Source organism: Acomys russatus, chromosome 20 (assembly GCF_903995435.1).
Source record: "Acomys russatus chromosome 20, mAcoRus1.1, whole genome shotgun sequence".
Classification (NCBI taxonomy): domain Eukaryota; kingdom Metazoa; phylum Chordata; class Mammalia; order Rodentia; family Muridae; genus Acomys; species Acomys russatus.
The window spans coordinates 66551748-66579647 of record NC_067156.1 but is presented as its reverse complement, the minus strand read 5'-3'; the positions used below and the strand labels follow the sequence as shown (position 1 = coordinate 66579647).

The 27900-nt window shown below is 39.8% G+C and overlaps 1 protein-coding gene across 9 annotated transcripts in view; it reads left to right on the top strand.

Annotated features, from left to right (window-relative positions):
* The window catches only part of Atp9b (ATPase phospholipid transporting 9B (putative)), a 189090-nt gene that overhangs the window by 14017 nt on the left and 147173 nt on the right, over positions 1-27900 (top strand). For 8 of the 9 annotated variants that reach the window (XM_051163762.1, XM_051163761.1, XM_051163759.1 and 5 more), the window contains exons 2-5: positions 2675-2848; positions 7675-7825; positions 10722-10835; positions 24569-24677. In XM_051163762.1, the coding sequence (XP_051019719.1) occupies positions 2675-2848; positions 7675-7825; positions 10722-10835; positions 24569-24677 (548 nt within the window). Of the gene's footprint in view, positions 1-2674; positions 2849-7674; positions 7826-10721; positions 10836-24566; positions 24678-27421; positions 27457-27900 lie in introns of those variants that run through there. The other variant, XM_051163768.1, reaches the window with a different exon arrangement.

Genomic DNA, 27900 nt, shown 5'->3' with positions numbered 1-27900 from the left:
ATAAGTGACACACATTCACACACATATACACATAAATAAAATAAATCTTTTAAAATGTTTTATCTTATTTAATACAGCTTTGCAGCTCTATTTTGAGCAGTCTTCACATCATGTCATTTTCCATTCTTTTATTTTTAATTTTTTTAACCCTACATATCCCTTTCTTTAACGTACTTCCTTGAAGTAGTGATTTTTGTACTCCACAGGCTTTTTGACACTGTACAAAGACATTGGAACACTTTTATTGTCTCAACAAGGGGTGATGCTCTTGGTATTTAGTACCTAGAATTGAGGTGCCTTGGAACCTTCTGTATTCGCAGGACAACAGTCCACAATAAGGAGTATGGAGTGAAGATGTAAACTGTGCCCTGCTGAGAAACCTCACTTTGGAGGTCACAGTATCCAAAGCTAATGCAGCAGTGTTCTTTGAGCATCTTCCCAGTCATGTGAAAGCAGAGAGCCTAGACCTCCTCCTCGGCTGCGGTCACTGTGCTCACATGTATCGACAGTGAAAACTGCACCGTGCTGTCATTGTTACTTTGAGTAGTTCTGTATATTTGTTTGTGTGTTTTTGGTTTTTCAAGACAGGGTTTCTCTGTATAGTTCTGGAACTCACTCTGTAGACCAGGCTGGAACAAATCTTTATAGGCAGCTAAAATCCATGTTCCTGGACTGTGGTCATCCATTTTACTCAGAACAAATCATCTCTTATTCCCTTTGAAGTGACAGCTGTGTTTTGGGTCAATACACAGTTCTTTTCCTTTGGCTTTTTAAAGTATAATTCCTCTCTCCTGGGACTTCCTTTTTTTTTTTCTGGAGAAACCCAAAGATGTTTGAATCCATGTTCCCCTACATCCCACCAGCCTGTTAGTTTGGAATATTTCTTTCTTTATGCAAAGCATAATTTTAAGTGCTCTGTTTCTTTCTTGTACTTCTGGTTCTGTTTGTGTTTTGTATGGGTCTCAGAAGAAGGGCATGGGGGTTCAGCTTGAATGGCTTCCATTTGGCCACAGCAACGCAAAGGTCGGCTTCATTATTCTTCAAATTGAAGTGATGCCTTCCCTAGATGCTCATTATAAATTTTAAATGACCTAGCAGTTGATGAACCATCATTATGGCTTCTGAAAAATTGATCCTTATAAAAAAGTTAAGTATTTTTAGTGTTGGATTATGTTTCTGATTGAGGAACAGTGACTTGATTGAGGAACAGTCATTGAGGACAGTGTTGATGGTGGGCTGTTTGTTTAAAGCAAAAGTGCTCTTTGGGTGATAGGTCAGTGGTAGAGAACTTGCATTGCATGTCTGATCCCCTAGGTTCAGTCCCCAGTAACACACCCACATACAGAACATGTACATGCATGCATACATGTGTGAACTCATACACATAATGTATGATGCGTACACATGCACTGGCACACACATGCATTCACACATGTGTACATACACCGACACACACACAAACACACAGACACACACAGGGAGAGAGACTGTTGAGCTTAAAATTTTCTGCCAGTTGACATTTTTTTCATTGATTATACATTTTGCATAGGGATGGCAGAGATGTTGAATAAATGATACATAGAACGGTTGGCGGCTCTGACCCAAGCCCAGGACAGTGCTCAGACCTGTCACCACATAGACAACTATGTTTTGCCAACAGTCACAAGTCATCTTCTAGAACTTTAGTGACTATATAGTTATGCAATATATCTTGGAGATGTAGATTTTTGCCAAATAGTAATATTCAAGGATTGTTTTCTTACCCAGCTGAATGCAGTGAGTGCGTTTTAGACAGCCTTGGTCATTTCAGTCACTCAGCTGCACCTCCTGAGCTTATAGCTGAGGGTTGTCAGTTGCTTCAGCTAACACGGGCTTCCTTACACAGCTTTCCCTTTACCTGTCTACTATGAAAAGTTGACCCCCTACTGTGAAGGGGCATAAGCTAACTGTGCAGTGGGTTTTCAAGACAGTGTTTATGTGTGTAACCTTGGCTGTCCTGGGCTCACTCTGTAAACCATGCTGGCCTCGAACTCAGGGATTTGCCTGCCTCTGCCTCCCAAGTGCTGGGATTAAAGGCATGTGCTACCACCACCAGGCAATAGGTTTTTTCTTTTCTTTTGCTTTAAACAATGGTTTGCCTCAGATGAAGGTGGCTTCGTTTGAGAAAAACAAAGGGTGATGTCTTGGTTATATTTCTATTGCTATGAAGAGACACCATGGCCAAGGCAACTTATACAAGAAAGCATTTAATTGGGGAACTTACTACAGTTTCAGAGGTGAACCCATGACCATTGTGGTCAGGAGCATACTAGCAGGCAGGTAGGCAGGCATGCATGGGACTGGAGCAGTGGCTGGGAGGTTATATCTGATCTGCATGTTAGAGGCTTAGAGAGAGAGAGAGAGGAAGGGAGGGAGGGAGGGAGAGAGAGAGATTGGGCCTGTATGGTCTTTTGAAAGCTCAAAGCTCACTCCCAGTGACACACCTGCTCCAAGGCTATACCATCTAATCCTTCTCCAAACAATTTAACCAACAAGGGGCTAAGCATTGAAACATGAGTCTTTGGAGGCCATTCTCAATGCAGACCACTCCAGGTGATTAGTAAACTTTGGCCAGATAATATCCAAGACACTGTAACCACAGTCTACTTAGCTCTCTGTTCTTACCTTTAACTAGGTACCAGCTGGAGGATGAGTCTGCCCATTTGGATGAAATGCCACTGATGATGTCTGAAGAAGGCTTTGAGAATGATGAAAGTGATTACCACACCTTACCTCGAGCCAGGATGGCACGGAGAAAGAGAGGACTAGAGTGGTTTGTCTGTGGTGGATGGAAGTTTCTCTGTACCAGGTTTGTCATCTGTTGCTACCTGATTATCATGTACACAAAAATTACATATATGAGTTTAGCTGCTGGCATATTTGTTAGGTGTATCAATATTATGTTGGTATGAAAGTGGAGTACATTGGCTACATTAGCCCAGGTCAGAGGATGCTGATCTGAAAGGGGAAAGCTTTATGAGACGTTTTAATGATTAAAATCTGGAGAAAATTAATAATTTTGTTGCTGATGTGTAGTAGAATTAATTCTATTTGCTGTATCAATGTAAATAGCAATTCTTTCTTTGTCACAAGGGTAGATATGAACTTTAAAAGTGTAACTTATAACAATGTAATTATGTGCATTACTCAGCTTTAATGTTTTGATTTGGAATAAGATTCTATTTAATCAGCAAATTACAAGTTAAAAATCCTTCAGATTTCAAAGTATTTTCTTGGTTGTATGCAAACTGCTCTCATTCCCTTTGACTAGAACCTAGTAGGTGAAAGTGCAGCTTGTACACCTTAGGTGCTGCCCCAGGAGTCACCTTAGACTGTCTTCTAAGTGATGAGTTGAGGCCATTTGCACTTGAGGTTATTAGTGAAAATGGTTTGCTATTCCCTATACGTTTTTTGGGTGATGTTCTGTTCTGTTGGATTATTGAGATTTCTTTTCCTTTTCCTGCATCAGGTTTGAGGGTATACTGAGTTTTGGACATGGTTCCTTCCTTAAGTCTGTTTCACTTACCTGTAGTCTCATGGTCCTTCCTTTCCCCCGCTTCAGGGTTTCCCACTAAGAACTTGCTGTAGAGCTGGCTGCCTCTGACAGATCGCCTCACTGGTGCTTCTCTTCAGCCCCTGTTATTTCATCGGTGTTGAAGGCAGCTTTGCAGGAGACCAGTGTTGGTTCATAGCAGTTTACTTCCAGAGCATGGAATATTTCATTCTGAGCTCTTCTGGCTTTTCTGATTGCTCTAACAGTCTGGTATTCTGATATTTGTGTCCTTGTAAGTTGTCTTTCTCTGCTGGTTTTAGGATTTTTCTTTACTTTGTATTTCTGACATCCTTACTATAATATGTCATGGAGAGTTTCTTTGCTGGTCATATCTATTTGGTGTTCTATTACCTCCTATGTTTGGACGCCTACTTCCTGTAAACTTGGGAACTTTTCTGCTATACTCTATTAAATGTGCTGTCTGTTCCATTTGGTCTTACTTCAGCTCCATGGAGTCTCAGGTTTGGCCTCACTGATGCATTACCTGTACCACAGACTTCTTGGAAACAATGTTCCTTCCTTGTATGTGTCTCTGGATTACTCTCGACTTTGTCTTCCTTTCTGAAATTAGTGCTCTTGGTCTTGTCTGTTGATGACATCTGTTGTGGTTTATTTGGCTGGCCATCTCCTTTATCTCACTTACTTTTGTTTGATTGTTTTTCAATGTTTCAATCTCCTTGCTAATTTTTTCCTTCATATTTTGAACTTAAGTTTCAATTTTTTAATTGTTATGTTCACTTTGGAGATTGTTTTGTCAAAGTCTTGGTTAGAGTTCTAATTCATGCATGTTTGTTTGATCTGATCATTAATTCATTTGAACAATGAGACTAAATTCTTACTCAGACATTTCAGCTCTCTAATTTTGGACTCCCTTCTATGGGAGTTGGTCAGTTGGTGATGAGTCTGAGTGGTGATTGCCCATAGTTTTCATGTTGACTTTGTCATCTTTTATGACTCAGAGTGGGTTTATTTTGACTTCTTCCATGCCTTTTGGAATATTCTTTTTTTCATTAGTCTTCCTTGAGAAATATATGCATGAAGTTCGTCTAGGGGGACTGATGAAGCTTGATGTTTATTATCGATAGATTGCTGAAGTTTTCCTTTGTTGACTGTGTGCCAATGGGAGTGAGTATGGGACTGGACACCTAACACCAACATGACTAGATGAAATGAAAACCTGGATCATCCTTTGCTAGAGACAGGATACACAAAACTTCAGGCCCAGTGAAGTCTGTCTGCTTTCTGCTTTCTGAGGATGATGGTTAGAGTCACAGGCCCAAAGTGACCTCTGAGGCCATAGCAGTGGCCACTGAAACCTTAGTCATGAAAGCTTCGTACCCTCAGTGACCTCAGATCCCCCCAGAACCAATGTTCCAGAATCCGAGGGGACACTAGGCACACTGGAGCCAAGTCCAGGCCCTACACTGACCTCTGAGACCCATAACTGGAGTCCTGGCTTCAGGGTGCTCTTTGGTCCTGCAGAAGCCTGAGGCCTGAGCACTCAGTCTTAATCAGAGTATAAACATTAGTAAACAAAGTTTCTGATTTTCTTTCTTTCTTTTTTTTTTTTTACAACTTTTGTTTTTAAATGGAATGTATAGCTGTGTTTTACATTTTATTATAATATGATACTTTCTTCATGGAAAATGTTAAGAATATATTTGAAAATGTATATGTCAATAGCAATAGGACCCAGGTTTAAGGACATTGGAGCAGCTCATAAAATCTACAGGTGTGAATAAATTGTGATTCCATGAAAAAAATCTAATAGGACCATCTGGGGTAGGTTGATAGTCAGTGATTATGGCATTAATGCATGTCCCATTGCTTTGTGGGCTGTATTACATTCTTGTTGTTTGGTGGCGGGTCTGCTCCACAGAAGAATGGTTATAGGAATTAAAACTAGAGTCATATTTTGTATTCATCTGTCAGCTTGGATCACATTCCTATTGCTAATACATTTTTAGTTTTGAATATTTGTTACAGACATCTTATATTTGGAATTATTGCAGCTACTTACAGTGGTTCTCACAGTAGATGTATAAAATTAGTTAATTTCAGGAAGAAAATTTTAGTGGCTATTTCAATACAATTAGATTGGAACTAAGATTACTGACATATAAGTAAATTAATTTACTCCTGCTTGTACATCCTGTGAGTAATTAAGGGCCATTTTTAAAATTCCTGTTAGTGTCAGGGCTGAGAAGGTGCTTCATGGCTCAACACCCATTTCTTCAAATTTGTTATTCGGCAAAATGTCCAATCTGGAGACTTAGAAATGTCTTGCTAATTTTTTTTTTTTCAATTTTGAATTTTTGTTTTTCATGTGAGTAAATGCAGCTGTGTAAATTGCTGTGAGGAGCATTGATGTATATGTTTTTCTGATCCGGGCTGATGATCTTTCTCATGAGATTTACATTTCACTTGTTGTTAAAATTTCTTTCTTCCTAGAAAAGTGGAGTGAGAAATGCCATTTCCACACGAACGGAGGGAGGAGGGTGTCAAATGCCAGGCTTATTTCTGGTTCTCAGGTGCCCTGCTCTTTGAGTTAATCTGTAAAACACTTGGGGAAGTGCCTATCTTGTAAGATGACATGAATACTATGTTGTTTTGGTCATGGCTACCAAAGATACTTGCAATTAGATATAATAGTCTAACTTGGGGGAGATAATGAGAAAGGTGGTATATATTTTGGGAATTAATTATAAATAAAATTTCAGAAGATGGATTCTTGATATGTAAATATATTTTATTTAATGCTGGAAAACTGCTTTGATTTGTAGATGCATTTATGAAAAGCTGATCCTAAAACATTGAAAGGAAAAGTATAATTTGTGTATTATTCTACTTACTTACTAGACTTGATAGCATAAGGCACTTGTATAAGTCTGAAAGTGTTCTCTGTATAATCAGTAATTCAGGGCTCATAGAAATGCTATTAAGGAAATACTCAGTCACTTCTTCTAGAGACTTCTCTTTTGTTGTTCCTCTTATTTTTTAGTGTTTCTGATATTTTGCTTATATAACTTTGCCCTTAAAAAAAATCCCCATAATTTAATTTTTTCCTTAGCTCTAAAAGCCAGTAAAGTTCACACGTTTTTTGGTGAGAGTTAGGGCTTCACATGGTAGCACAAGCTGGCCTGGAACTCACTGAGTTGCCCAATCTGGCCTCTGCTTTGGCGTTGGTCTTCCTATCTCAGCCTCTAAAGCTCTAGGGACTCAGCATACCCAACTGTTATTAGAGTACTTTGAGGTTATGCCCTCCCTGAGCATTGAAATCACCTACTGCCTCTTTCTGAGGGTGTTTCTGGTCTGTGTGACTTGGTGAGATTTGAGGAGGCTTCAGTCCTTGCCCATCTCCAACCCACCATGAGGACGTTTGTTCAGTTCTGTGCAGTTGTGTGGGGCTTGATAGCTGCTCTCTAACACTTATTTAATTCTTTCTGTGTATAATAACATAATTAGCAGTAACATATTTCCTAAACTTGGAATGTAATTTTCAAATGCTTAGCTTTGTATATTTGTTTTAACTTAGTCCTGACTTTGTGTATTTATGTATCAGATTAATTATTTGTTTTAGATCAACATTTTGTAATAGAATGCATTCCTGAAGGAGTTACTGTTGAATTTTGAGTTCAGGAAAGAAGTTTTTTCCTAAGTAGCTCTATTCACTTTTGAGGTACCGGGCCGGTGGTTGGTTAGTTAGTACCATGATGGAGCTCTGTAGGAATAAGTGTAACAATGGGAACATCTGTGTCCCACAGAAGCTACTAACCAAGGTGGCTGTTGAACTCTTGAAGTATAGCTGAAGATCTGAGTTTTGCATTTTAATTCCTCAAAATTGGGATTTCAATCTGTGGCTACTGGATTCTGTATTGGATAGTGTTAGTGTGGGGTCTTGTACCAGAGTCAATGTTCAAGAGTGGTGACTTGTAATAGAATGTTAAAAGGCATAGGGTAATGACAGATGGGCACTAGCTAGGACAGTAATGAACAAGGAATGTAGACAATATTAATTCCCAAATATGCAGAATTAATTTAGACCTTAAAAATATACGTTGTATATCTTTTGTTTCCTACAGTTGCTGTGATTGGCTGATAAATGTGTGTCAAAGAAAGAAAGAGCTGAAACCTCGGACAGTATGGCTTGGATGTCCAGAGAAGTGTGAAGAAAAACATCCTAGGAATTCTATAAAAAATCAGAAATACAATGTATTTACCTTTATCCCCGGGGTAAGATGATTGCATCTTGCTTGCTACCTTCTTTTGCTTTCTGAAGATAGGTGTAGAAACTGTCTGTCCAAGCCAGTGTCTTCCAGTTTCACACCTTCTCATCTTAAATGATTATTCAAGATTTCCTTTGTATTTTTTTTGGTTCTGTCTACTTAAGAATGTACAGTTGGTACTGTTTTCAGTTCTTAATAGACATTTATGTTATGACAATATAAAAGTATAGAAATAGTAAAGAACAGGTAAATGATCAGGAAACCCATTATAATTTTAGGGACACTTGAAGTTTGAACGGAAAAGTAGAATGTGTGTTGAAGTCTGCCAAGGAATTTCACAGAGGAAGTATACAATTTGTTCACAGGAACAAAATATTTATTTATAGATGCCTTTTTTTATGCAAAGCTGTTAATTTCAGGCCTTTTTACATTGTTAACTCCTTAGTTACCTATAACTGAGTATATTGTTAAATTTAAATACTGAAGTTTAAATATAGATCATTTCATATTTTAATAGGTTCATATTTCTTTATGAGTGTAAAGATAGCTGATATGGATTATATGTCTTTTTTACTTTTCAGGAATTTGTTTTCTTTCTAATCAGAGATTCTTTTTTTTTTTTTCCTTTTTTAAAAAAATTTTATGTGCATTGCTGTTTTGCCTTCGTGTATGTGTTTGTGACGATGTCAGATGTCGGAGTTATAGACAGTTGTGAGCTGCCATGTGGGTGCTGGAAGTTGAACTGGCACCTTGAAGAGCAGGCCGTGCTCTTAACCGCTAAGCCATCTCTCCAGCCTGTAATTGGAGATTCTTAGAAGTTAAATCCACATGGTTGATCTGTCAGGAAAAAAAAGTCAATCATGTATCTTATATTTCTGTAAGAGAAATGTTGGTAAGTTTAGGTGTTGGTTCTTACCCTAGTTTGTATGAAAAACTCTTGAGCATGTTGAATAACTATGAGGAATTTCTTTCGAATCATAGTGGTCTTCTCAATTCCTGGTCCCTAACCATTCACTAATAGGCTTGATGTCTGATGTGCTTCTTTATTAAAATATGGATTTAATGGCTCCATAGTCAAAAGACTTATCTTTTATTAGTACAAGAAATGTAAACTGTCTTTCAGTCAGATAAATATTCTTATCCTTTTTTTTTTTTTTTAAAACAAAGCCTGTGTTTTCTCCTTAAGTGTAAATTATTAAATACAAGGTGCCTTGTCCAAAAGGTCCCCAAGGGCATTGAGTCTATTGTAAAGTATTGGATGTAGTTAAAGCCAGTAGTTCAGCTCAACTTTGATGACTGAATTCCCACAGCCATTGGCTGCGTTCTGAGAATACCTGTTGATGTCTCTGCACAATGCTTGGTTACTGTGTGCATGATTTTCTTCCGTATCAAGTCTCTGAAATTAGTCTTTTCATCTAAATGTAGTATTTCAGAAACATTTAGTAATTACACAGTAGGAATTCTATGCCATTTTTAGCACAAATGGCAATTTCTGAATTGCTAATAGATATAATTTGTGCCGAGTTTTATAGAAATTGCTGAAGAAAAAGAGCTTTCTTTCCTGCTGAGATTAATTTATGAAATAATTCAAAACATTTTTAGACAGCAATTGAGCATGATTATGGATATAAACATACTGAGTGTAACTGTTTTTGTTACACGCAGAATTGTATGATGATGCAGGTACTTTAGTATGTGCGAACTGGCTCTAGTTCTTTAAGCCCACAGAAACCGTTTAACCCATCGATCTCCTATTGAAATTGCTGTTCCACCTAGCATAAGAAATAGCTTCCAAGGAGATTTTGACTTATAGCTTACAACTTTGCAAACTTAGCTGAAAATGACTGATTTTTGAATTATTTTTTTCCTTCTCTCTCTCTCTCTCTCCTCTCTCCTTTTCTTTTTTTTTGATACAGGGTCTCTTTATCTAGCCCTGTCTGTCGTGGAACTCACTATGTAGACCAGGCTGGCCTTGAGATCTGCCTTCCTCTGCCTCCAGAGTGCTGGGATTAAAAGCGTGCACTACTATTATTTGTTCTTAACTATAACTCCAATTGTTTTTAAAATAATTTTTTTTGCAATGTTGTGATTAGGCCAGCCCAGCTTTCTACCCCTGAGCTGCCTTCTTTCCCTCCTGAAGACCCTACCTGAGCAGACACACAAACCAACAAAGCTGTTGCAACTTTAGCAATCTTAAAATTATTAAATGATGAAATTTATTTACTATTTGAGAATAATGTCAAAAATCAAGTACTGAAAGACACTAAAGAGTATATGTAGGCTGCTGTCTTCCTAAAAAATGGTCTGTTGCTTATATATTTTCATGTGACTGGTTTCTGTTTTGAGAGCTAGACAAGTCATACTTGGATCCATTGGCTTGCTCATGACATATGTGTAAAGCTCAGTTTCCATGCTAAAAACACATTGTTACATTTTACTGGTGTGTGTATGTATGTGTATGTGTATGTGTGTGTGTGTGTGTGTGTATATATATACATGTATACACAATCTTGAGATTTTTTTTCCTCTGTAAGAGCAGCCTTGTTGGTACTCAGGCGTTATCTGTGTGCTCACCAACTTGACTAGTGTAGAAGAAGGGTGCCGTCTGTTAACATTTTAGATGAGCATGGAAAGCTACAAGTTTAATGCAAAAAGAAGGAAAACTCTTAGGGGAGTGTACTTTTAGTGTAATCAAAGTCCTAATTGTCTTTAAAATTGTATCTTAAAATTGGGGTAATCTTAGCATACATACCTTTGGAAAGCCAGTGTCAAAATTAATATACTTTGAATCATCATATTTTCATTGATGGATTTGTGTTTGCATGTTATGCTGAGTTTAATTGATTGAAGTACTAATACATTTTTCTTGAAGGGATTGAACTAATTTCTTTATTCCTTTTTAGGTTTTGTATGAACAATTCAAGTTTTTCTTGAATCTCTATTTTCTGGTAGTATCCTGCTCACAGTTTGTACCAGCATTGAAAATTGGCTACCTCTACACCTACTGGGCTCCTCTGGTAAAACACCTCTGTAGTTACCTTACACTGTTTAATACTTAGCATATGATTTTAGTAGCTGAGGTGATTAGGATAAAGTGGCCGTGTTTTATAATGGTGTTGTTGCCGTGCGTCATTGAACTTCTGCTAGAGGAACATGCTGAGTTTTGTGACTCCCTCATGTCCTTTAGTACGTGTGTGTCAGTGCAGAGCTGCAGTGTAGGTCCCTCCTCTGAGCCCTTCTGCCCCTGCACTGGGGTAGAGTAGCCTGTCTGCTCCTGCTCCTTCCTGTTCCCTTAGCTGCTAGGAGCTCTGCTGTGTGACTCTGTTGATTGACTCTCCGGATATTCAGCTGTAGTGAGTGTTTTAAGGTGTTACGCTGCGGGCCAGTTTCTGGCTGCTCGCCCCATGTAGAGTGGGTCTTAAAAGGCTGGTAAAGGCATACCTCTTGTAGATATATTATCTCTTCATAGTTTTATATGATTTCTTGATTGTTTTGGTTGTTCTTTTTCTTTTAGATTAGCAGTTCTCAACAGGTCATGATCCTTTTGGGGATCAAATGACACTTTTATATTAGTTGCCTGAGACAGTCAGAAAGCACAGATTGTACGTTTTGCTAATAACAGTAGCAAAATTACAGTTATAAAGTAGCAACAAAAATAATTTTATGGTGAGGGGGCTTGCCACAATATAAAGAACTGTATTTAAAGATTTTCAGCATTAAGAAGATTGAGAACCACTGGGTTAGATAAGAGGCAATCCAACATAAAGTTATTCCCTCTGTGCATGAGGGGAAAGTGCTCGGTGTTAGATTTCAAACCCTGTTAATATAAAGGCACTTCCACTGGCCTGCTGTCAGGGACCTAGCAACTGCTTATGTCATCACCTATCTCCACCAGGTGTACCAAGGGTGTGCTGTGGATGAAAGGGCCTGCCAGCCACTCCAGGTGTCTGTCTGTCTGCATGAGCTCATTCTCGTTCTCTCTCTCTCTTTCCCTTCCCTTCCCTTCCATTCCCTTCCCTTCCCTTCCCTCCCCCCCTCATTCTCATTCTCCTTGGCTGCAGGGCAATTTCCCTGGTCTCCCTCTCTGAGACTCTGTTCCCAGTGGATCCTCCTGAATGCTGCCCCCAATAAACCTGTTTTTATACTTATAATTCAGCTTAAATTGACTTATTTTGACAGCAAAGAAACCCTATTACTCAGGTACCCCCAACATGTGGCCTTCAGAGTGGTCTGCTCTTAAGCTGATCCATGCTGGCTTGTGTAGGCCCCTTTTACCTCTAGAGCCTTCCCTGTGAAGCCATATTGCGGAAGGGGCAGTGGGACCTTTGTTGCAGGTTAGATCTAGTAGTAAAGTCATACTGCCGAGTTGTTAATGACTGCCAGCCTACAAAGCCACAGCAGTAGGGTAGACTTGAGGAATGACAGTAACATTCCATAATTGTATGGAATAGATATACAAAATTCCTGAATAAATGAATGCATGTTTTACTTGCTAAATAAGTTAAGTTCAAGGAGACATTGGCACTGACCTGGGAGAAAAAGTGACATGGCACACTTCCACTAAAGCATAAAAGTCTGTCTGGGCCACCCCTTTGGAAGGTTTTCATTGTATATTGAAGACCATTTTGAAGGGATATATTCTACAGAGATGTGATTGGTCAGACAAAAAATGCTTAATATTATTTTTGAGTAAGTTTAAAATAAAACTACAAAGGCTATGGCACTCGAATGAAGCCCACAGGAGGGGACAGAGAGGTGTTGAAGATGGGGGGAGATCAGAAGGACTCCTAAGACACGAAAGCAGAGAGAATGCTGCAGGGAGTGCACAGAAGAGTACAAGGTAGGGGTGAGGGTTAGAGACGGACAAGAAGAGCCCAGGAGGAATATACAAGACACGTTTTGTTTGAAAAGGCTACAATAAAGCAAGCACTATGCTATGTATGCTCATTAGAAATGTTGAAGTGTGTAGGATGAACACACAGTCCTTTGGATCAGAGGTGGTATTGCTACAACAGTGAGCAAGGGCAGGCAAGATCCTGTCCTAATAGAGATTGGGTTGTCAGGGAGAAGACAGTCTAGAAACAGTCAGGGAGAAGACAGTCTAGAAACAGACACATAGTGCTGCTTTCCTAGTCATGGCTGAGAAGAAGAAAACACAAAACAGGATTAAGGGGGAAGGAAACTGGGATAGTTTTAGATAGGATGGTCAGGGAAGGTACTTTGGAGGGAGGGGCAGTTGAGTGACAAGGTAGGTGGCCTTGTACAGAGTAGGGAAAGAGTGCTTCAGGCAAAGGCAGAGCAGCTGCATGGGTGACATGCAGGAGAGTGCAGGTGGAGGGTACAGGGCTTGGAAAGGCTAACAGAAGGGTGAGGTAAGTCCCTCCAGTGCGTGCACATGTGACCTACCATGGAGAACAGGACAGTACCTGAGATTTGAGAGAACATCATGAGTGGACTGTGTGGTTAGGATTTTACTCTGGATGAATATGAGTCAGTGTGTACGTGTACATAAAAAGTTGGAGAGTAATTTTAGGTGAGTGGCTGTGATGCTAGATATATTAGTTTGTGTGTGTGATGCTGAATATTGACCGGCAACTTGATTGAATTGCGGTGCACCCCTGAGGTTAGAAAAGCACACTATTGGTCATCGATCATAGGGCCTCTGATCTAATCTGTGGTTTGGGTCCTTGGTGGACTCGGAATTTGAATAGACTGTTGTAAAGCGGGGCCTGGAAGGAGGAAGTGGGACACTCAGGTGTGACCTTGCCAGCCGCATCTTGGGCTGGCTGCTTCTTGGCCATCGTGACATGAGCTGTTGCTCTGCTCTCTCTGTTGGCATGGACTGGCACCATGAGCTGAAATACAAAACCAAACTTTTTCCCTCAAATTGTCTGTGACAGGTGTGTTCTCTCCGAGAGGTAAATATGACTACTACAGCAGGTGTGGAGGGCGTGTAGGTGACTTTTCCTCCTCCTTCCGCTCCACTAGAGCTATCTGTCCAGCTGAATGTGAGGTTGTAATCTTGTGCATTTCTTAGTAACTTTTAAGACTCAGGAATGCATCATTAAAATAATATGCACTTGCATTGTCTTGCATTCTTTAAAAAGTATTTTATGAAAGTTACCTTGTGTCTCCTTCATCTTTCGTTTCTCTATCTTTTATAAACCAGATTCATTGTACCTTACCTGTCTGTCCTCTTGATAGGTCGTTTCTAAATGCTTGCTAATAGAAACTGTTGTAATTCATTTATTCATAGCTCCTTATGTACATCTGGAAAGCATGTTTCATACTTCCTGTGAGTTTATTATGTAGCCCTGAGTGGCCTGTGACTCACTACATAGTGATCTGCCTGCCTCTGTCTCCCAGTGCTAAGATGAAAGGCGTACACCACCATGTCTGGCTTATTTTTTATTTTTTTGGTGAAGGCAGTATAACATTAAAGAAAATTGTAAAACAGAAAAAGTATTTGGTTATACTAAAAAGCTATATTCATGATTTTAATGTGTTTTTCACCTCTTTTTCTATAGTTTTGCTTGCCATTTAAATATTATTTGTAGTTTGGATTAAAATTTATTTTAAATTAAGCAATGATAGTCTGAGAATACAAATTCTTTAAAATCTGAAGCCAGGTGTATTCAGTCATGTTTTGCTCTTGCACTTTGCCTTTATTATTAACTTTGCTTTCACTAGTTTTGTTTGTTTGTTTTTGTTTGTTTATTTTATTAATCTGTTTTGTTGATCAGGTTTCACTATGTATCCCTGCCTAATCTGAGACTCTCTACATAGACCAGGCTGGCCTCAATTCAAAGAGATCTGCCAGCCTCTGGCTTTCAGTGGCTTCTCTAGGGTTTAATCAAAACAAGAAAATGCTTTTTATTTGGATATGTTGTGAGGAATTTTATTTGATCTTTTCATAAGGTTGGTTATTTTAACCATCCTTGTAATGAATTTGTGTGCGTGCATGCGTGCATGTAGACATGTTCTTATGCATGCACAGGACATATCATACACGAAGGCAGCTTTCCTTGCTTTCATGTTTATACTCATTTTCAGTTCTCGTTTCATTTTAAGTCTTTAGCTTGAATTTTCAGGTATAGTTTTGTTTTTGAAGTGCTTTATAATTTTTTTTGGCATTTTAAGACTTTAATGGTATTTAGATAAGGCTTTTTAATATGGAATCACTTCATTATTCATGTAAGGAGCAGAAGTGAAAAGCCCCTTTTTTGTTTCCCTTCTGACAAGTCTTGAATTCTGGTGTCATAATTAGAGCTGAGACCTGAGCTATTTTTGCAATGTTTTCTTTGTTTCTTGGTTTTGTACAGCAGCCCTGGTATCAGAGCGATAAGAGCGCTGACTGCTGATGACTGTGTGCTGCTTACACGCATCTTAAGGCTGGAGTTAGCAGAGATCGGAGTGAGCACACAAGTTCATCTTCACACCCAAGGAACAGGCGTCTAGGATGGTGCCTCTGTATTACAAACTGACCTAAGAAATTTAAAAATTAACCGTATGGGATTTATTTTAGAATTATAAAATAGGTTCAATATTTATTATTAAAAGTCATGTTATTATAATGAACTCACAAATAAAAAGATCACATAGCTAGATTAGTCAGTCATCGAGACCCCTGCCCAATCCCCAACTCTGCATCTCAGTGAAATATAATTAGAGTGAACATTCTGCAACCATAGAGCTTTGCTTAGGGTTTTGTATTTTTACTATTAATTACAGTTTTATGGACTTATTCACTGACCTACACCGACTGGTCATTCTTCAGTGAGAGTCCCTCAGGGGCATACCTAGCGGGGAGGGAGGGAGGGTGGGAACAGGAGGGGATGGTGGAGGGGTTTATAATTGGGATGTAATGTGAATAAATTATGAAAAACAAAACAAAACAAAACAAAAAAAACAGGCATCCCAGCACTCAGGGAACAGAGACAGGCAGATTGCAGTGAGTTCAAGGCCAATCTGGTCTACACATGTCCAGGACAGCCAAGGCTACACAGAGAAACCTTGCCTCAAAAAACAAAAAAAAGAAAAACAAAATAACAAAGGTAGAAGAACATCTGGCGTCAGAAGGTCTTGCATAAGCTATGTCTTGTGCAAAACAAGTTTATTAAGAGTCACTCGTATACTGTTTGCAGGGGAGACTTGGGATGGAGTCAGAGGAAAGCTGTCTACAATGGACGGACGAAGTCTACAGGAAGCTACTGAGCAGTGCAGCACAGAGGGAACAGCTCTTGTGAAGAGCGTGGGCAGACCTCGATCAGCTGTCCTAAGATGATAGACATATCTCCTTAGGGTGGGAAGACGTGGGTTCTCAGGGTTCAGAGCCTCAGTTCATCCAAGGCCTTGACCCTGCGCAGTGTTGGCTCTGGCAAGTATATTCTTGGTTTAGAAAACGAACTGTATTTTTTTCTCCATAATTCGGGACCTCAGAGAAAGCCTAGAGTCAAGCGAGCTCCCCACAATCCACTACAAAAGCAAACAATCCCCCCAAACTATAACAACGTTGAAACTAAAACGTCCATAAGCTTTGTGACTTCTTTAATAACTCAAGTCCTTTGTCTCTATTCCGTCCTTCCTCACCACCTACTTTTACCCTTCTTTCCAATGTGGAGCTCAGGCTTTTAAAGACTGTCTTAGGATTCTCTGGATTTCCTTGGTGTTTGTTGCTATGTTCCCCTTTTCTTTTCTAATTTTGTAGGTTTGGATACTCCATCTCTGCTTTTTGGTTAATTTGGATAAGGGTTTGTCAGTCTTACTGCATGTCTCAAAGAACCAACTATTTGTTTCATTGATTTCTTTGTTTTTCATTTTATTTGTTTCTATTTTATCGATTCCATCCCTAGGTTTGATTATTTCTTGATTTCTTTTTTGGGATATGATTTCTTCTTTTTGTTCTAAAACTTTGAGGTGTGCTGTTAAGTTACTAGTGTGGAGTTGCTCCAATTTTTTTTTAAAAATGTAGACACTTAGTGCTATGAACTTGCCTGCTAGAGCTTCCTTCTTTGTGTCCAAAAAATTTGGGTATGATATGCATTCATTTTCATTGAATTCCAGAAAGCCTGTAAGTTTTTCTCTTGGTCCATTTTTCATTCTGTACTTAGTTGTTCTGTCTCCCTGAATTTATAAGCTTTTTGTTCTTTCTGTTTTTGTTGACACCCGGTGTTAATCCGCTGTGGTCAGATGGTGTGCAGGTGTTACTGTAGTTTTCCTTTACCTGCTAAGTCTTGCTTTGTGTCTGAGTATGTGGTCACTTTTGGAAAAGTTCCATAGTTTCTGAGGAGAAGGTATATTGTTTTGTGTTTGGGTGAAATGTTCTATAAACATTTGCTAAGGCCTTTTGGTTTATAATATCTGTTAGCTCCAGCATTTCTCTGTTTAGTTTTTGTCTGGATGACCTGGCTATTGGCAAGAGTTGGTATTGATGTCTCCTCCTATCAGAGTGTGAAGGTCAATATGTGATTTATGCTGTAGTAGTGCTTCTTTTATGAACTTTGGTGCATACATTTTAGAATTGTAGTGTCCTCTTAGGTTTTTTCTTTAATGAATATGTAGTGCCTGTCCCTTCCTCTTTGGATCAGTTTTGGTTTGAAGTCTTTTGTCAGATATTAAAATGGCTATGCCCGCTTGGCTCCTAGGTCTATTTGCTTGGAATATCTTTTTCTGTCCCTTTACCCTGAGATGATGTCTGTCCTTGGTGCAGCAGCAGGATGATCCCGTATTTGCATTCGTTCTTTTTGTATCTTCTTACTGAGAAATTGAGACCATAGATGTGAAGGATGGGTATCAATGAGCAGCCCTTGTTGGTTCCTGTTACTTTGTGGTGGTCGTGGTGGTCCGGGTGGTCGTGGTGGTCGTTGTGGTCGTGGTGGTCCGGGTGGTCGTGGTGGTCGTTGTGGTCGTGGTGTGCCTGTGTATGAGTGTTTCTCCACTTTGGTTTCTCTGGGATTAGTTATAGCTTGTGTTTTGTTGGGTGGGATTAACCTTGTTTACCTGCCATTTTCCTTCTAGCATTTTGTAGGTCTGGGTTTGTAGATAGATACTGTTTAAATTTGGTTTTATCATTGAGTATTTTTTTCCATCTAATGTGATTGAAGAATTTCCTGAGTATAGTAGTCTGTGTGGGCATCTGTGGTCTTTGAGTCTATAGAGCATTTCCAGGCCCCTTCTGGCTTTAAAGAAATCTCCATTGAGGAGTCAGTTGTTATTCTAATTGGTCTGCCTTTAGCTTTTATCTGCTTTTCCCTCTTGCTGTTTTTAGTATTCTTTCTTTTGTTAATTTAATGTTTTCATTATTATGTGCTGAGGGGAAATGTCCCCCTGGATCCAGTGTATTGGTATTCTGTATGTTTCTTGAACTTGAGATATGCCCTTCTTTAGGTTAAGGAACTTTTTCTTTTATGATTTTCTTGAAAATACTTCCTGTGTCTTTGGCTTGGACTTCATTTTCTTCTATTCCTATCATTCTTAGAGATTTAATCTTTTCATAGTGTCCCATATTTCCTGGATGTTTGTGCCAGGGTTTTTTTTTTTAAAGACTTACCATTTTCTTTGACTGAGGTATCCATTTCATGTACTGTGTATTTAGTGCTTGAGACTCTCTCTCCTGTTTTCTGTATTCTCAGGCTTCCCTCTGAGGTTCATGTTTGAGTGCATATATCTTCCATATCCAGATATTCCTCAGTTTGGGTTTTCTTTATTCTATTTCCAGCTCCCGGACTTGAGCTGTTTTATTTATTGTCTTCCACTGTTTGTTTATGCTTTCATAGATTTCTTAAAGACATTTCTTCATTCCTCCTTAAGGAGTTCTGTCATATTTATAAATGCTATTTTAAGGTCTTTGTCTTGCACTTTAGCTATGTGCAATACCCAAGGCCTGCTGTGGTCAGGTTGCTGGGCTCTAATGGAGACATATTGTCCTGGCTGTTAGTGACTGCGTTTTTACAGTGATGCTTAGTCATCTGGGTTTGGGAAAGATTATAATTCTAGGTGCCGGTAACTGGTGTTGTCTTTGTTGGGTGACTTGTTCCTTGGGTTTTGTTTTCCCCTCTGGTTATTAGGTGAGTGTGGTGCCTGGTAGGAAATTGTTCTGGGATCCTGAGAGGTGTGGTCACTGGGAGTTCCAGGTAAAATATGTTCCTAGGTATTGGGAGATGACAGTTGGGAATGGGGATGTGCTGGTTGGGGGGTTGCTGAGGTGGGTGCACACGATAGTGGAAAGCAAGGTGTTCCAGCAAGATTATCTTAGGTTCCTGGGATGGGGACAGACAGTGAGGAGAAGCCACACATGTCATCCGCTGCAGAGCTGGAGATGAGACCTGGGAATGGGATGTGGAGGAGAGGAGGGATGGTGAACATTTGAAGCTTACTTACCTGCTTCACTGGTGAAGGCTTCCTGCAGACAGCTTGCTGGAGTTGGGGTCTGACATGACAGGGTGAGTGGGAGGAAGGAGGAGGAGAAGATCTGTGTGGTCCCTGGAGATAAGGGCAGAGAGGAGGGGAGGCCGCAGCAGGTGTCTGCTACAGGTCTGGAGGTGACAAAGAGGCATTGGGTTTGGAGGCACAGAGTGAGAAGAAAAGATCGGCAGTTAGCCTACCCGCCTCCCTGGCTGGAGCCTGCTGTGTTCTTATTGGCTGACATTCTGATTGAGGGGAGGTGCGATTTTAATGTAGTTTTGATTTACATTTGTCTGATGGCTAGTGAGGTTGAACATATACTTCTTGGCCATTTGTATTTCATTTTTTGAGAACTGTTTTATTTTACTAGTTCATTTATTATTATTTGACTTGTTATTTTACTTGTTTTTCTTTGTATATTTTGAAGTTACTGTATTATCTCTTCTATATTAAAACATTCTTGTTTTCCCAAGCCAGTAGTCAGTGTAGTTGAGAAATCAGCTTTTAAGAAGTATCCTTTTTCCTTTTCAGTCTTGTTTTGTTTTCTTTTATTTTTCTGTGTCTGAGTGTTTAGACTTGGGGTTATGGGTGCTATAAGCCATTATTTGGGAATTGAACCTTGCTCCTGGAAGATTAATCTGTGGTCTTAACTGTTGAGTCCTCTCTCCAGGCCTCTCATTTTTTTCTTTAGATTGTATTTTTTATGAAATTAATTCATTCAGCCTTCTGCTCATTTGGATCTTTTCCAACTTTTTGGGTTAGAAAGTTTAGATTTACACAATGAAAAGTAATAAAAGATAAAAGGTATCAAGATCAAAATAACAAAATATAAGAAATTGTTAAATATGTAGAAAATTAAAAACAGAATATCACAACATTTTAAGTAGAATAACCAAGAGGAAATACATCTGGAAGTAAATTTGAGTAATTCTTAAGAGAACATAATCGGGAGTTTAAAATTGTTCCTAAGTGATCAGGTGCTAATAGAATCAATGATGACTTTAGGTTTTAAATGTAGCATAGATGACATTTACTGTGATTTAATTATAGGGTAAGTTTTGTGTTGAAACTGATTTTTGCCCTGTCACAGGCCCCCTTTCTAGTTTCCTGGCATTTACCCTCCCTCACTCCCACATAGATATACTTATTTAAAAATGTAAAAGCTCAGCTACACACATAAGAGAGAACACCTGCTTTTTGTCTTTCTGAGCCACATTTTCATTGTCCACTCATCTGCTGATGGACATCTAGGCTGAGTCCGTTCCTGGCTATTTTGAACAGAGCAGTCATAAACATGGGTATGAGGTGTCCCTCTGTAAGAGGGAGGGCCTTTGGAAGATGCTTTGGAGTTGTGTAGCTGAGCTTTATGGAAGTTTCGTTGCTAGCTTCTTGAGAAACCTCCAAACTGATTTCCACACGGCTTTACAGTTTACACCCCAACAGCAGCAAACAGGTGCCCTCCCCTCTCGCCCTCCAGCGTTTGTTGCCACGTTGGTTCTTGAGCCATTCTGACTGGAGATGGGGGCTCAGGGCAGTGTTAATATGTATGAGGATTTTGAACATTTTAAAGTATTTATTGGCTATTTTAGTTTCTTTTTTGAGAGCTTTTATTTAACTCTTCATCCTGTTTTTTAATTGGGTTATTTTATTTAGTTTTATTTTCTGTGTTGTCTGCCTCTTGATTACCAATTTATTTTACAGAAGCATTTTAATTTCATGAGGTCACATTTGTTGATATTTAGCCTTATTTTCTGCTATTGGAGTCCTGTGAAATTCTTGCCTGTGCCTGTATATTGAAGTGTTTTCCCCACTTTTTCCTCTAGTGTTTTCAGAGGTTCAGTCTGAGTGATGAAGTTTTTGATCCATTTGAAGTTGATTTTTGGCAAAGTGAGAGATGCAGCTCTAGTTTTAGTCTTCTACACGTGTATATCCAGTTTTCCCAGCACCAGGTGTTAAAGAAGCTGTTTTTTTCCAGTAAGAATTTTGGGGATCTTTGTTGAAAATCAAGTTGCTGTGGCTGCATGAATTTATGTCTGGGACTTCTGTTCCCTGATCTATGTTTGTTTTTGCCAGTATTATGATGCTTGTGAACTATGTCTTTGCAATACAACTTGAAACCAGGTGGTATCTCCAATTTCACTGGTGTTTGTGTGTGCATGCTCCCAGGATGCACCTATTTCTGCTTCCCAGTGTTTGCTAGGGTAGCCATGCCTGACATTTTACATGGATGCTGGAGATTCAAGCGCTGATGCTTGAAGAAATGCTGATACCTAGTGAGCCATCTCTACCCACTGAGCCATTTCTCTCTGCTCAGACTGGATTTTGCTGTCTGATGTACTTTTGTGCTTCCAAGTGAATTTTGAGATTCTTTTCTCCACTGTGGAGAATGATGTTCATACTTTGATGGGGATTGTACTGAATCTGTATATTGCTTTTAATGAGACAATGATTTTTACAAAATTGATCTCCCAATTCAGCCAGATTTTAAAACCCATTTTTTTGTGAGTGTCCACATTGGAAGTGTTGGTGAAACATGAGAACGCACTAGGACTCCTACCAACAGACATACAATGTATGTTAGTGAGAGGCATGAGCTCATTCACGTTGTCTGATTCTGAATGTCTATCTGCACATTAGAGGTAAAGGGGACATAGCTCCGGCTTGTCTGTGGCACTTACCAGAGGTAATTTATAGTACTTGGAGATTTGTATGACACATGATCAGCCCTCAGAGAAACTGGTGCTATTGTGGCACGTGATCCTCATGACCCCTCGTTATAGGAAAGGCAGCAGGCCGGACATTGTGACACAGGTGGTGTCCAGGTTTGCTGGCAAGCTCATGCTGCTGTTTCAGGGTGATGTCATTTACTAATAGCTGGTGTGATGTATGCTTTAAGCTTTCATAGGAAAGAGGACCAAAGACGCCTCTCAGCCCAGTCTCAGAGGCTGTGTTGACTTGGTTTTCTAGATCTTCCATCCTTATTCAGTCAGTCATGATATACCAAGAGTGCAGAAGAGCAGACGGCTATTGTAGAGACCCATTGATTGGGGACCCTGGGAGTCAAGAAGGAGCTGATGGCATGCACTCCCTCCTTGCAGTCTCATGTCTGTCCTCAGCAGGCCACGAGTTGTTTCTAGGGCCCCGTGGCCAGCCTCATTGGTGGCTGCGCAGATCCTACCCATGTGTTAGGCAGTACAGCCTTTATTTAGAGCTGTGTTGTGATGCACAGCTGTAGCATCCCTCACCTGTAATGGGGCTCAGTTTCCTCCAGAGTTTGTTTGACTCTTGTTTTCAGAGACTGGGGCCGATGCCTCCTAATTCCACTCCCTCAAGACTACCCCATTAGAAGTGGAGGCTCCTTTTCTCTGACTCCACTCCTTTTAGGAGCAATAGGAGTAGCGTAGCAAGTATTGCTTTTCTTCTAGTTTATAATTATGATTCACTTGCTAAAATTAGAGTACACTCTGCTGTCTTTTGAGACAGGATTAGAAGTGTGAAAGTTAGAGTCACCTGGGGAATTGAGAAGAATACACATTCTTGGAACCTGCTCTGTGGAGAGCAGATGTAGCAATATACAATTCAGGTAGGACTTGAGCAAGTCTGTGTGGCAGAAATCTTTTCAGGTGATTTTGAAATGTCCTTCTTCAGTGTGTAGACATGTGCTTTGATCCTGCTGCCTTTCAGAGCAAGCCAGCTGAGCAGTACTTCACGAGATTACCTGTGCACTGTGAACTGAAGCTTGTGATGGTGAATGTTGTCCTGCCTGGGAATAGCTGCACAGAAGTGCATTCTCTGCACTTAGAGATGTGTGCTGCTCATGCTATGCCAGTGCAGCTGTGACTGAGCATACGTGTCTTTGCAGTGCTGTTGACACACACACACACACACACACACACACACACACACACACACACACACACACACACACACACACACACACACACACACACACCCAGGGTCCTTGATTCTTTCCCCTTTAAGATACTGTTCTAGATAAAGGTGTGTGTATGTGTGTGTGCACGCGCGCGTGTTTTCTTTGAGTAAAGAAAAACATTTTGAGACAAAAATCTCATACATTACTCCATGCTGGGATCCCATGTGTAGCCCAGGCTGCCTCCTCCACCCCGCCCCTGCCACCCCGCCCCTGCCACCCTGCCACCCTGAGTGTTAAGACTAGAAGCATGAGCTGCCAATTCCTTCCAATTTTCTTTAAGCTTTCTCCCTCTTTGTTGGGGAAGAACAAATGTATTCTGTTGCGTCAGTGGTTATTCATGTATTTTGTTGCTGTAGTTTAATGAAGTTCTGAACTTTATCAACTCATATAGAACTTTATTAGTCCTAATAAAGCTATGAACCCTAGCTTTTGCCTCTAGTAGGCTTGTTGATGTTTCCTTTAATTTCATGGATGCTTCGTGATGACATGAAGTTACTTTAGGATTGAAGACAGTTTTCTGTCTGTTGTGGAGGCATTTGGTGGTAGCATGCAAGTCTTTTTTTGTTCCTAAAACTTTGTATTTCACACAATTAACACAATTTGTTCCTGAACTCTTTTTTAAAATTTTTTTTAAAGATTTATTTATTATGTATACAATGTTCTGTCTGCATGTACAGAGGGCACCAGATCTCATTATAAATGGTTATGAGCCACCATGTGGTTGCTGGGATTTGAACTCAGGACCATTGGAAGAGCAGTCAGTGCTCTTACCCTCTGAGCCATCGCTCCAGCCCCCGGAACTCTTTTAAGATCAGGAACAAAGTCATCTGTCCCAAGCACTTTTTCAGGTGTGAGAGCACATACTTTAAAGTTGTACTGAGATAAGGTTAACAGGACAGGTAAATAAGAAACCAAAGGTATTTATATTTATTTTCCATAGTACTGAGACAAAATACCTGAACACAGTAGCTTAAGGAAGGCAGAGCTTACTGTGGCTGACAGCTTGAGGGCACAGACCTCTTGGCAGGGAAGTCACGTAGCAAGAACTTAGGTGGTTGTTCACATTGCTTCCATAATCAGGAAGCAGAGAGAGGAACCCTGAACCTCGGATCACAGCCACAGGAGGACACTGCCCCCTTCAGATGCATGCCCAGAAGGCTATTGATTGTAGATCCTGCCCTTTTGTCCGCCATTATTAGCCATTGTAGTAAGCTACTTCTGTATACAGATGACATCACTGGGTATATGGGAAAATTCTAAGGAATCCGCATTTTCGTGGGTTTTTTTTTTTTTTTTTCATTCATTTTGTGTTTTGGGAAGTAATATAAATTGAAGGGGAAAATAAAACTTAATAATAAAGAATTTTCCTCTGCTTTTTTCGTTCTGCTTTCTAAAATACTTTTTGTTTTATAGGGATTTGTCTTGGCCGTTACTATCGCACGTGAAGCAATTGACGAATTTCGACGTTTTCAGCGAGACAAGGAAATGAATTCACAATTATATAGCAAGCTTACAGTAAGAGGTTAGCCATAGACTTCTAACTCCCCTGGTATTTGCCTAGTGTGATCATGTGAGAGTTAACATAGAAAGGGAGGTGTGCGCTTTCTGTTCTTGAGTGCTCACATGATTGTTTATGGGATCTGATTTTCATACAGTATGTAATGCCAGAATTTCAGAGTTTTACTCATCTTCTTGATGCTTGTGTACATATGTATATTTTCATAGTTATATACAAACACACACGTGTGCATACACTCACACAAACCTGTATGATACATGCTCTGTTAGAATGCTGTAACGATTCGAAAGGAACCCAGCTGCCATGTATGTGTGTTCTGTGGTGCATGGTAGTACTTTAAACACACCATAAAGGTCATGGCATATGGTCATATCATGGCATTAAGCATCTGAAATAAATGTTATCCTTCAGTGTGGCCACAGGTACGTACACGCAGTGCTCCTTACACCTCATTTGGGCCTGTAGCTCTGGTTATAACAAATATTGAAAATTTTCAGTCTGTAGTTGAAAAAGGAAGCAAATGGGGCATACTGTTACAAATAGGCTTTGTGACAGTAGAAAAGAAACCTGATGAATAAACAATGTGGGGCACACTGAAACTTCAAATGAGAGTTACAACCCCGGAATTCTGTTGAAAGTAAAGTCAGAGTGGCCATTGTATGCTCTGTATATATGTAGTAATATATAATGAATTACTTCCTCAAACAATCCCCTTCAACTTTTTATTTTTAATACCTTACTGGGTATGTATGATATAAGATTAATTGAATTAGGACTTACTGATCAGTGTTTTTTGCTATTTTCCTCAAGGTGTGTAGTTATTGTGATCTAGTTTTAGAAGATTTATTTTTTTTTTTTCCTTTTTAGATTTTTAACATTCCTAAAAGAAATCTAAAAATCACTGGATCCTTGCTTCAATTTTTACCTCCTTTTTCTCCATGAGGTCCTAAGTGACCTCTGCTCTACCTTTTCTGTCTCTGGCTTTGCCTAGTGTGGATATTTCACATGAGTGGAACCATATATTATGCGCCTCTTTTTTTACTGGCTTCTTTACCTTGGCAGGTTTCCAGGGCTGATACACATTGTAACATGAAGTAGTATTTTCTTTTTGTTGGCAAGTAACCTATACAGCATGACACACTACATTTTGTTTCTCTGCTTAACATTGGATGGACCTTAGGGTTGTTTGTATTTATTTTGTGACTGTTGAGAATAACACTCCTGTGAACACTTGTATAGCAGCTTTTGCATAAACATTGTTTTCCTTTCTCTTGGCCAGCAGGGAGGTTGCCAGATTAGGTAGTAAGTATGTTTAGCTTTCTGAAAGAACCAGCACCCTAGTTTTTAGTTGGCTGCATCATTGGGTATCCTTGCCAACAATGTACACGGGTTCTGATTTGGCCATGTCTTCACCACTACTTGTTACTGTCTTCCATGTGAATTATAGTGATATGTGCTTTATTTGTATTTGCTAATGATTACTGAGATTGAGTGTTTTGTGTGTTTATATGGCATTCACAGATCTTCTTCAGATAGTTATATTCATATCCTCTGACCACTTTATCTGACCTGTTAGTGCTTCCGTGGCTGAGTTGTTAGTGGTCTTTAGCTATCTCAGGGTAAGTCCTTCATCAGATTTGTGTGGCTGCAGATAGCTTCTCCCAACTTGAGGGCCTATATTTTCATTTTCTTGACGCACAGACATTTTGTTTGGTCTTATTCATCCATCTTTCCCCTTTGCTTGTGCTTTTGCTATTATAACAAAAAAAGAATTGGTTGATTCTAACGACTTTTCTTCTAGTAGCTTTAGTTTTAGCTTTGCATTTGTGTGTGATGCATTTTCATGTATAGCATCTTACATGGGTCCACATTTGTTTGTATACATAACAAGTTGTCTGGTACTATATGCTGAAAAGGCTACTCTCATTGGTATATTTTTAAATTATTAAAAGAGGTGAAGTGGATTGGGGAAATGGCTCTGTCAGTAAAGTGGTCACTGCACAAGCACAAGGATCCGAGTTTGAATCCTCAGTACCCTTGTAAAAAGCTGGTGCTGTGTTGAACATCTGCAAGGCCAGTGTTTTGGGAGGGCATGTCTGAGGAATGGAAACAGATTCCCAGAGTTCACTGGCCACAGTCGAGCCTTATCAGTGAGCTCCAAGTTCAGCCAGAGACCCTGCCTCAAAAAATAAGATGGAGAGCAACTGATGAAGATAACCTAACATGACCTTTGACTTCCATGTATGTGTGTGCACACACGTGAGAGTACTAGAAAAGGTACGATTCTCTTTTAAGAAAAAGAACCCTCAAAGCTAGGTAAATTAGGCTTGACTTCACATTGTTATTTTGAGAATAGTTTATAAGTTATAGCTTATTCTCTGGTGTTTCTTAAGTACAGGTAGGTGTCTCGTGGTGGTAACTGGAGTGGGGGTGCCAGTGAAAAGCAACAAGTCAGCTATGATGCAGCAGCGTGGAAACCAGGCAGCTCCATGTGTCAGGGCTATGATGTAGCAGCGTGGAAACCAGGCAGCTCCATGTGTCAGGGCCAACCGTGAGGCCTTGGAAAAGGCTTCACCATTTTATAGCATCCACAGGATTGCTAACTCCAGAGGACGGCAGCTGAAAACAATGCTACAAAATGCTTGGTTCTGTTTAAGATTCCTCCATTGCCAGGTCCTTTCCAAGTCCACAGCAGTTCTGCAGAACCCAGCGTATTCAAGAGGAATGGTGTTTGTCTCTTTCTTCAGACTGTGCATGACGTGGAGGAGTGACTCAAGCAAAGGTCTTTGGCAGCAAGAATTTCTCACATATGTGTCAGAATAAAGAATAATCAAAGTAGCCTGGGGCAAAGAATTATAGTTGCCATATGTGTAATATAAGCAAGTGACAGGCAGCAGAGTTAAGGAGGGAAAAGTCTTTGTGGTATTTGGGCTTCAAATATTCAAACCTATGTATGCTGGAGAGGGCTGAGACCTGCATACAGACTGACCAGTGGGGAAGTGCTCAGAAGAGGGCCCTCCTGCATACTCTGTCATCTGAGCCAACTTGTTTTAATATATGCTCTATTGACTACTGTTACTTTATAATTTTACAGAGAGTGTCATCCCTTCAACTTTGACGTTCATCTTTAGAGTAATTTTGGATAGTTTGGGGGTTTTCCCTATATGTCTAGAATCAGTTTGTCAATTTTTGTACCCCTGAGATCACAGTCAATGTATTGTCCAGC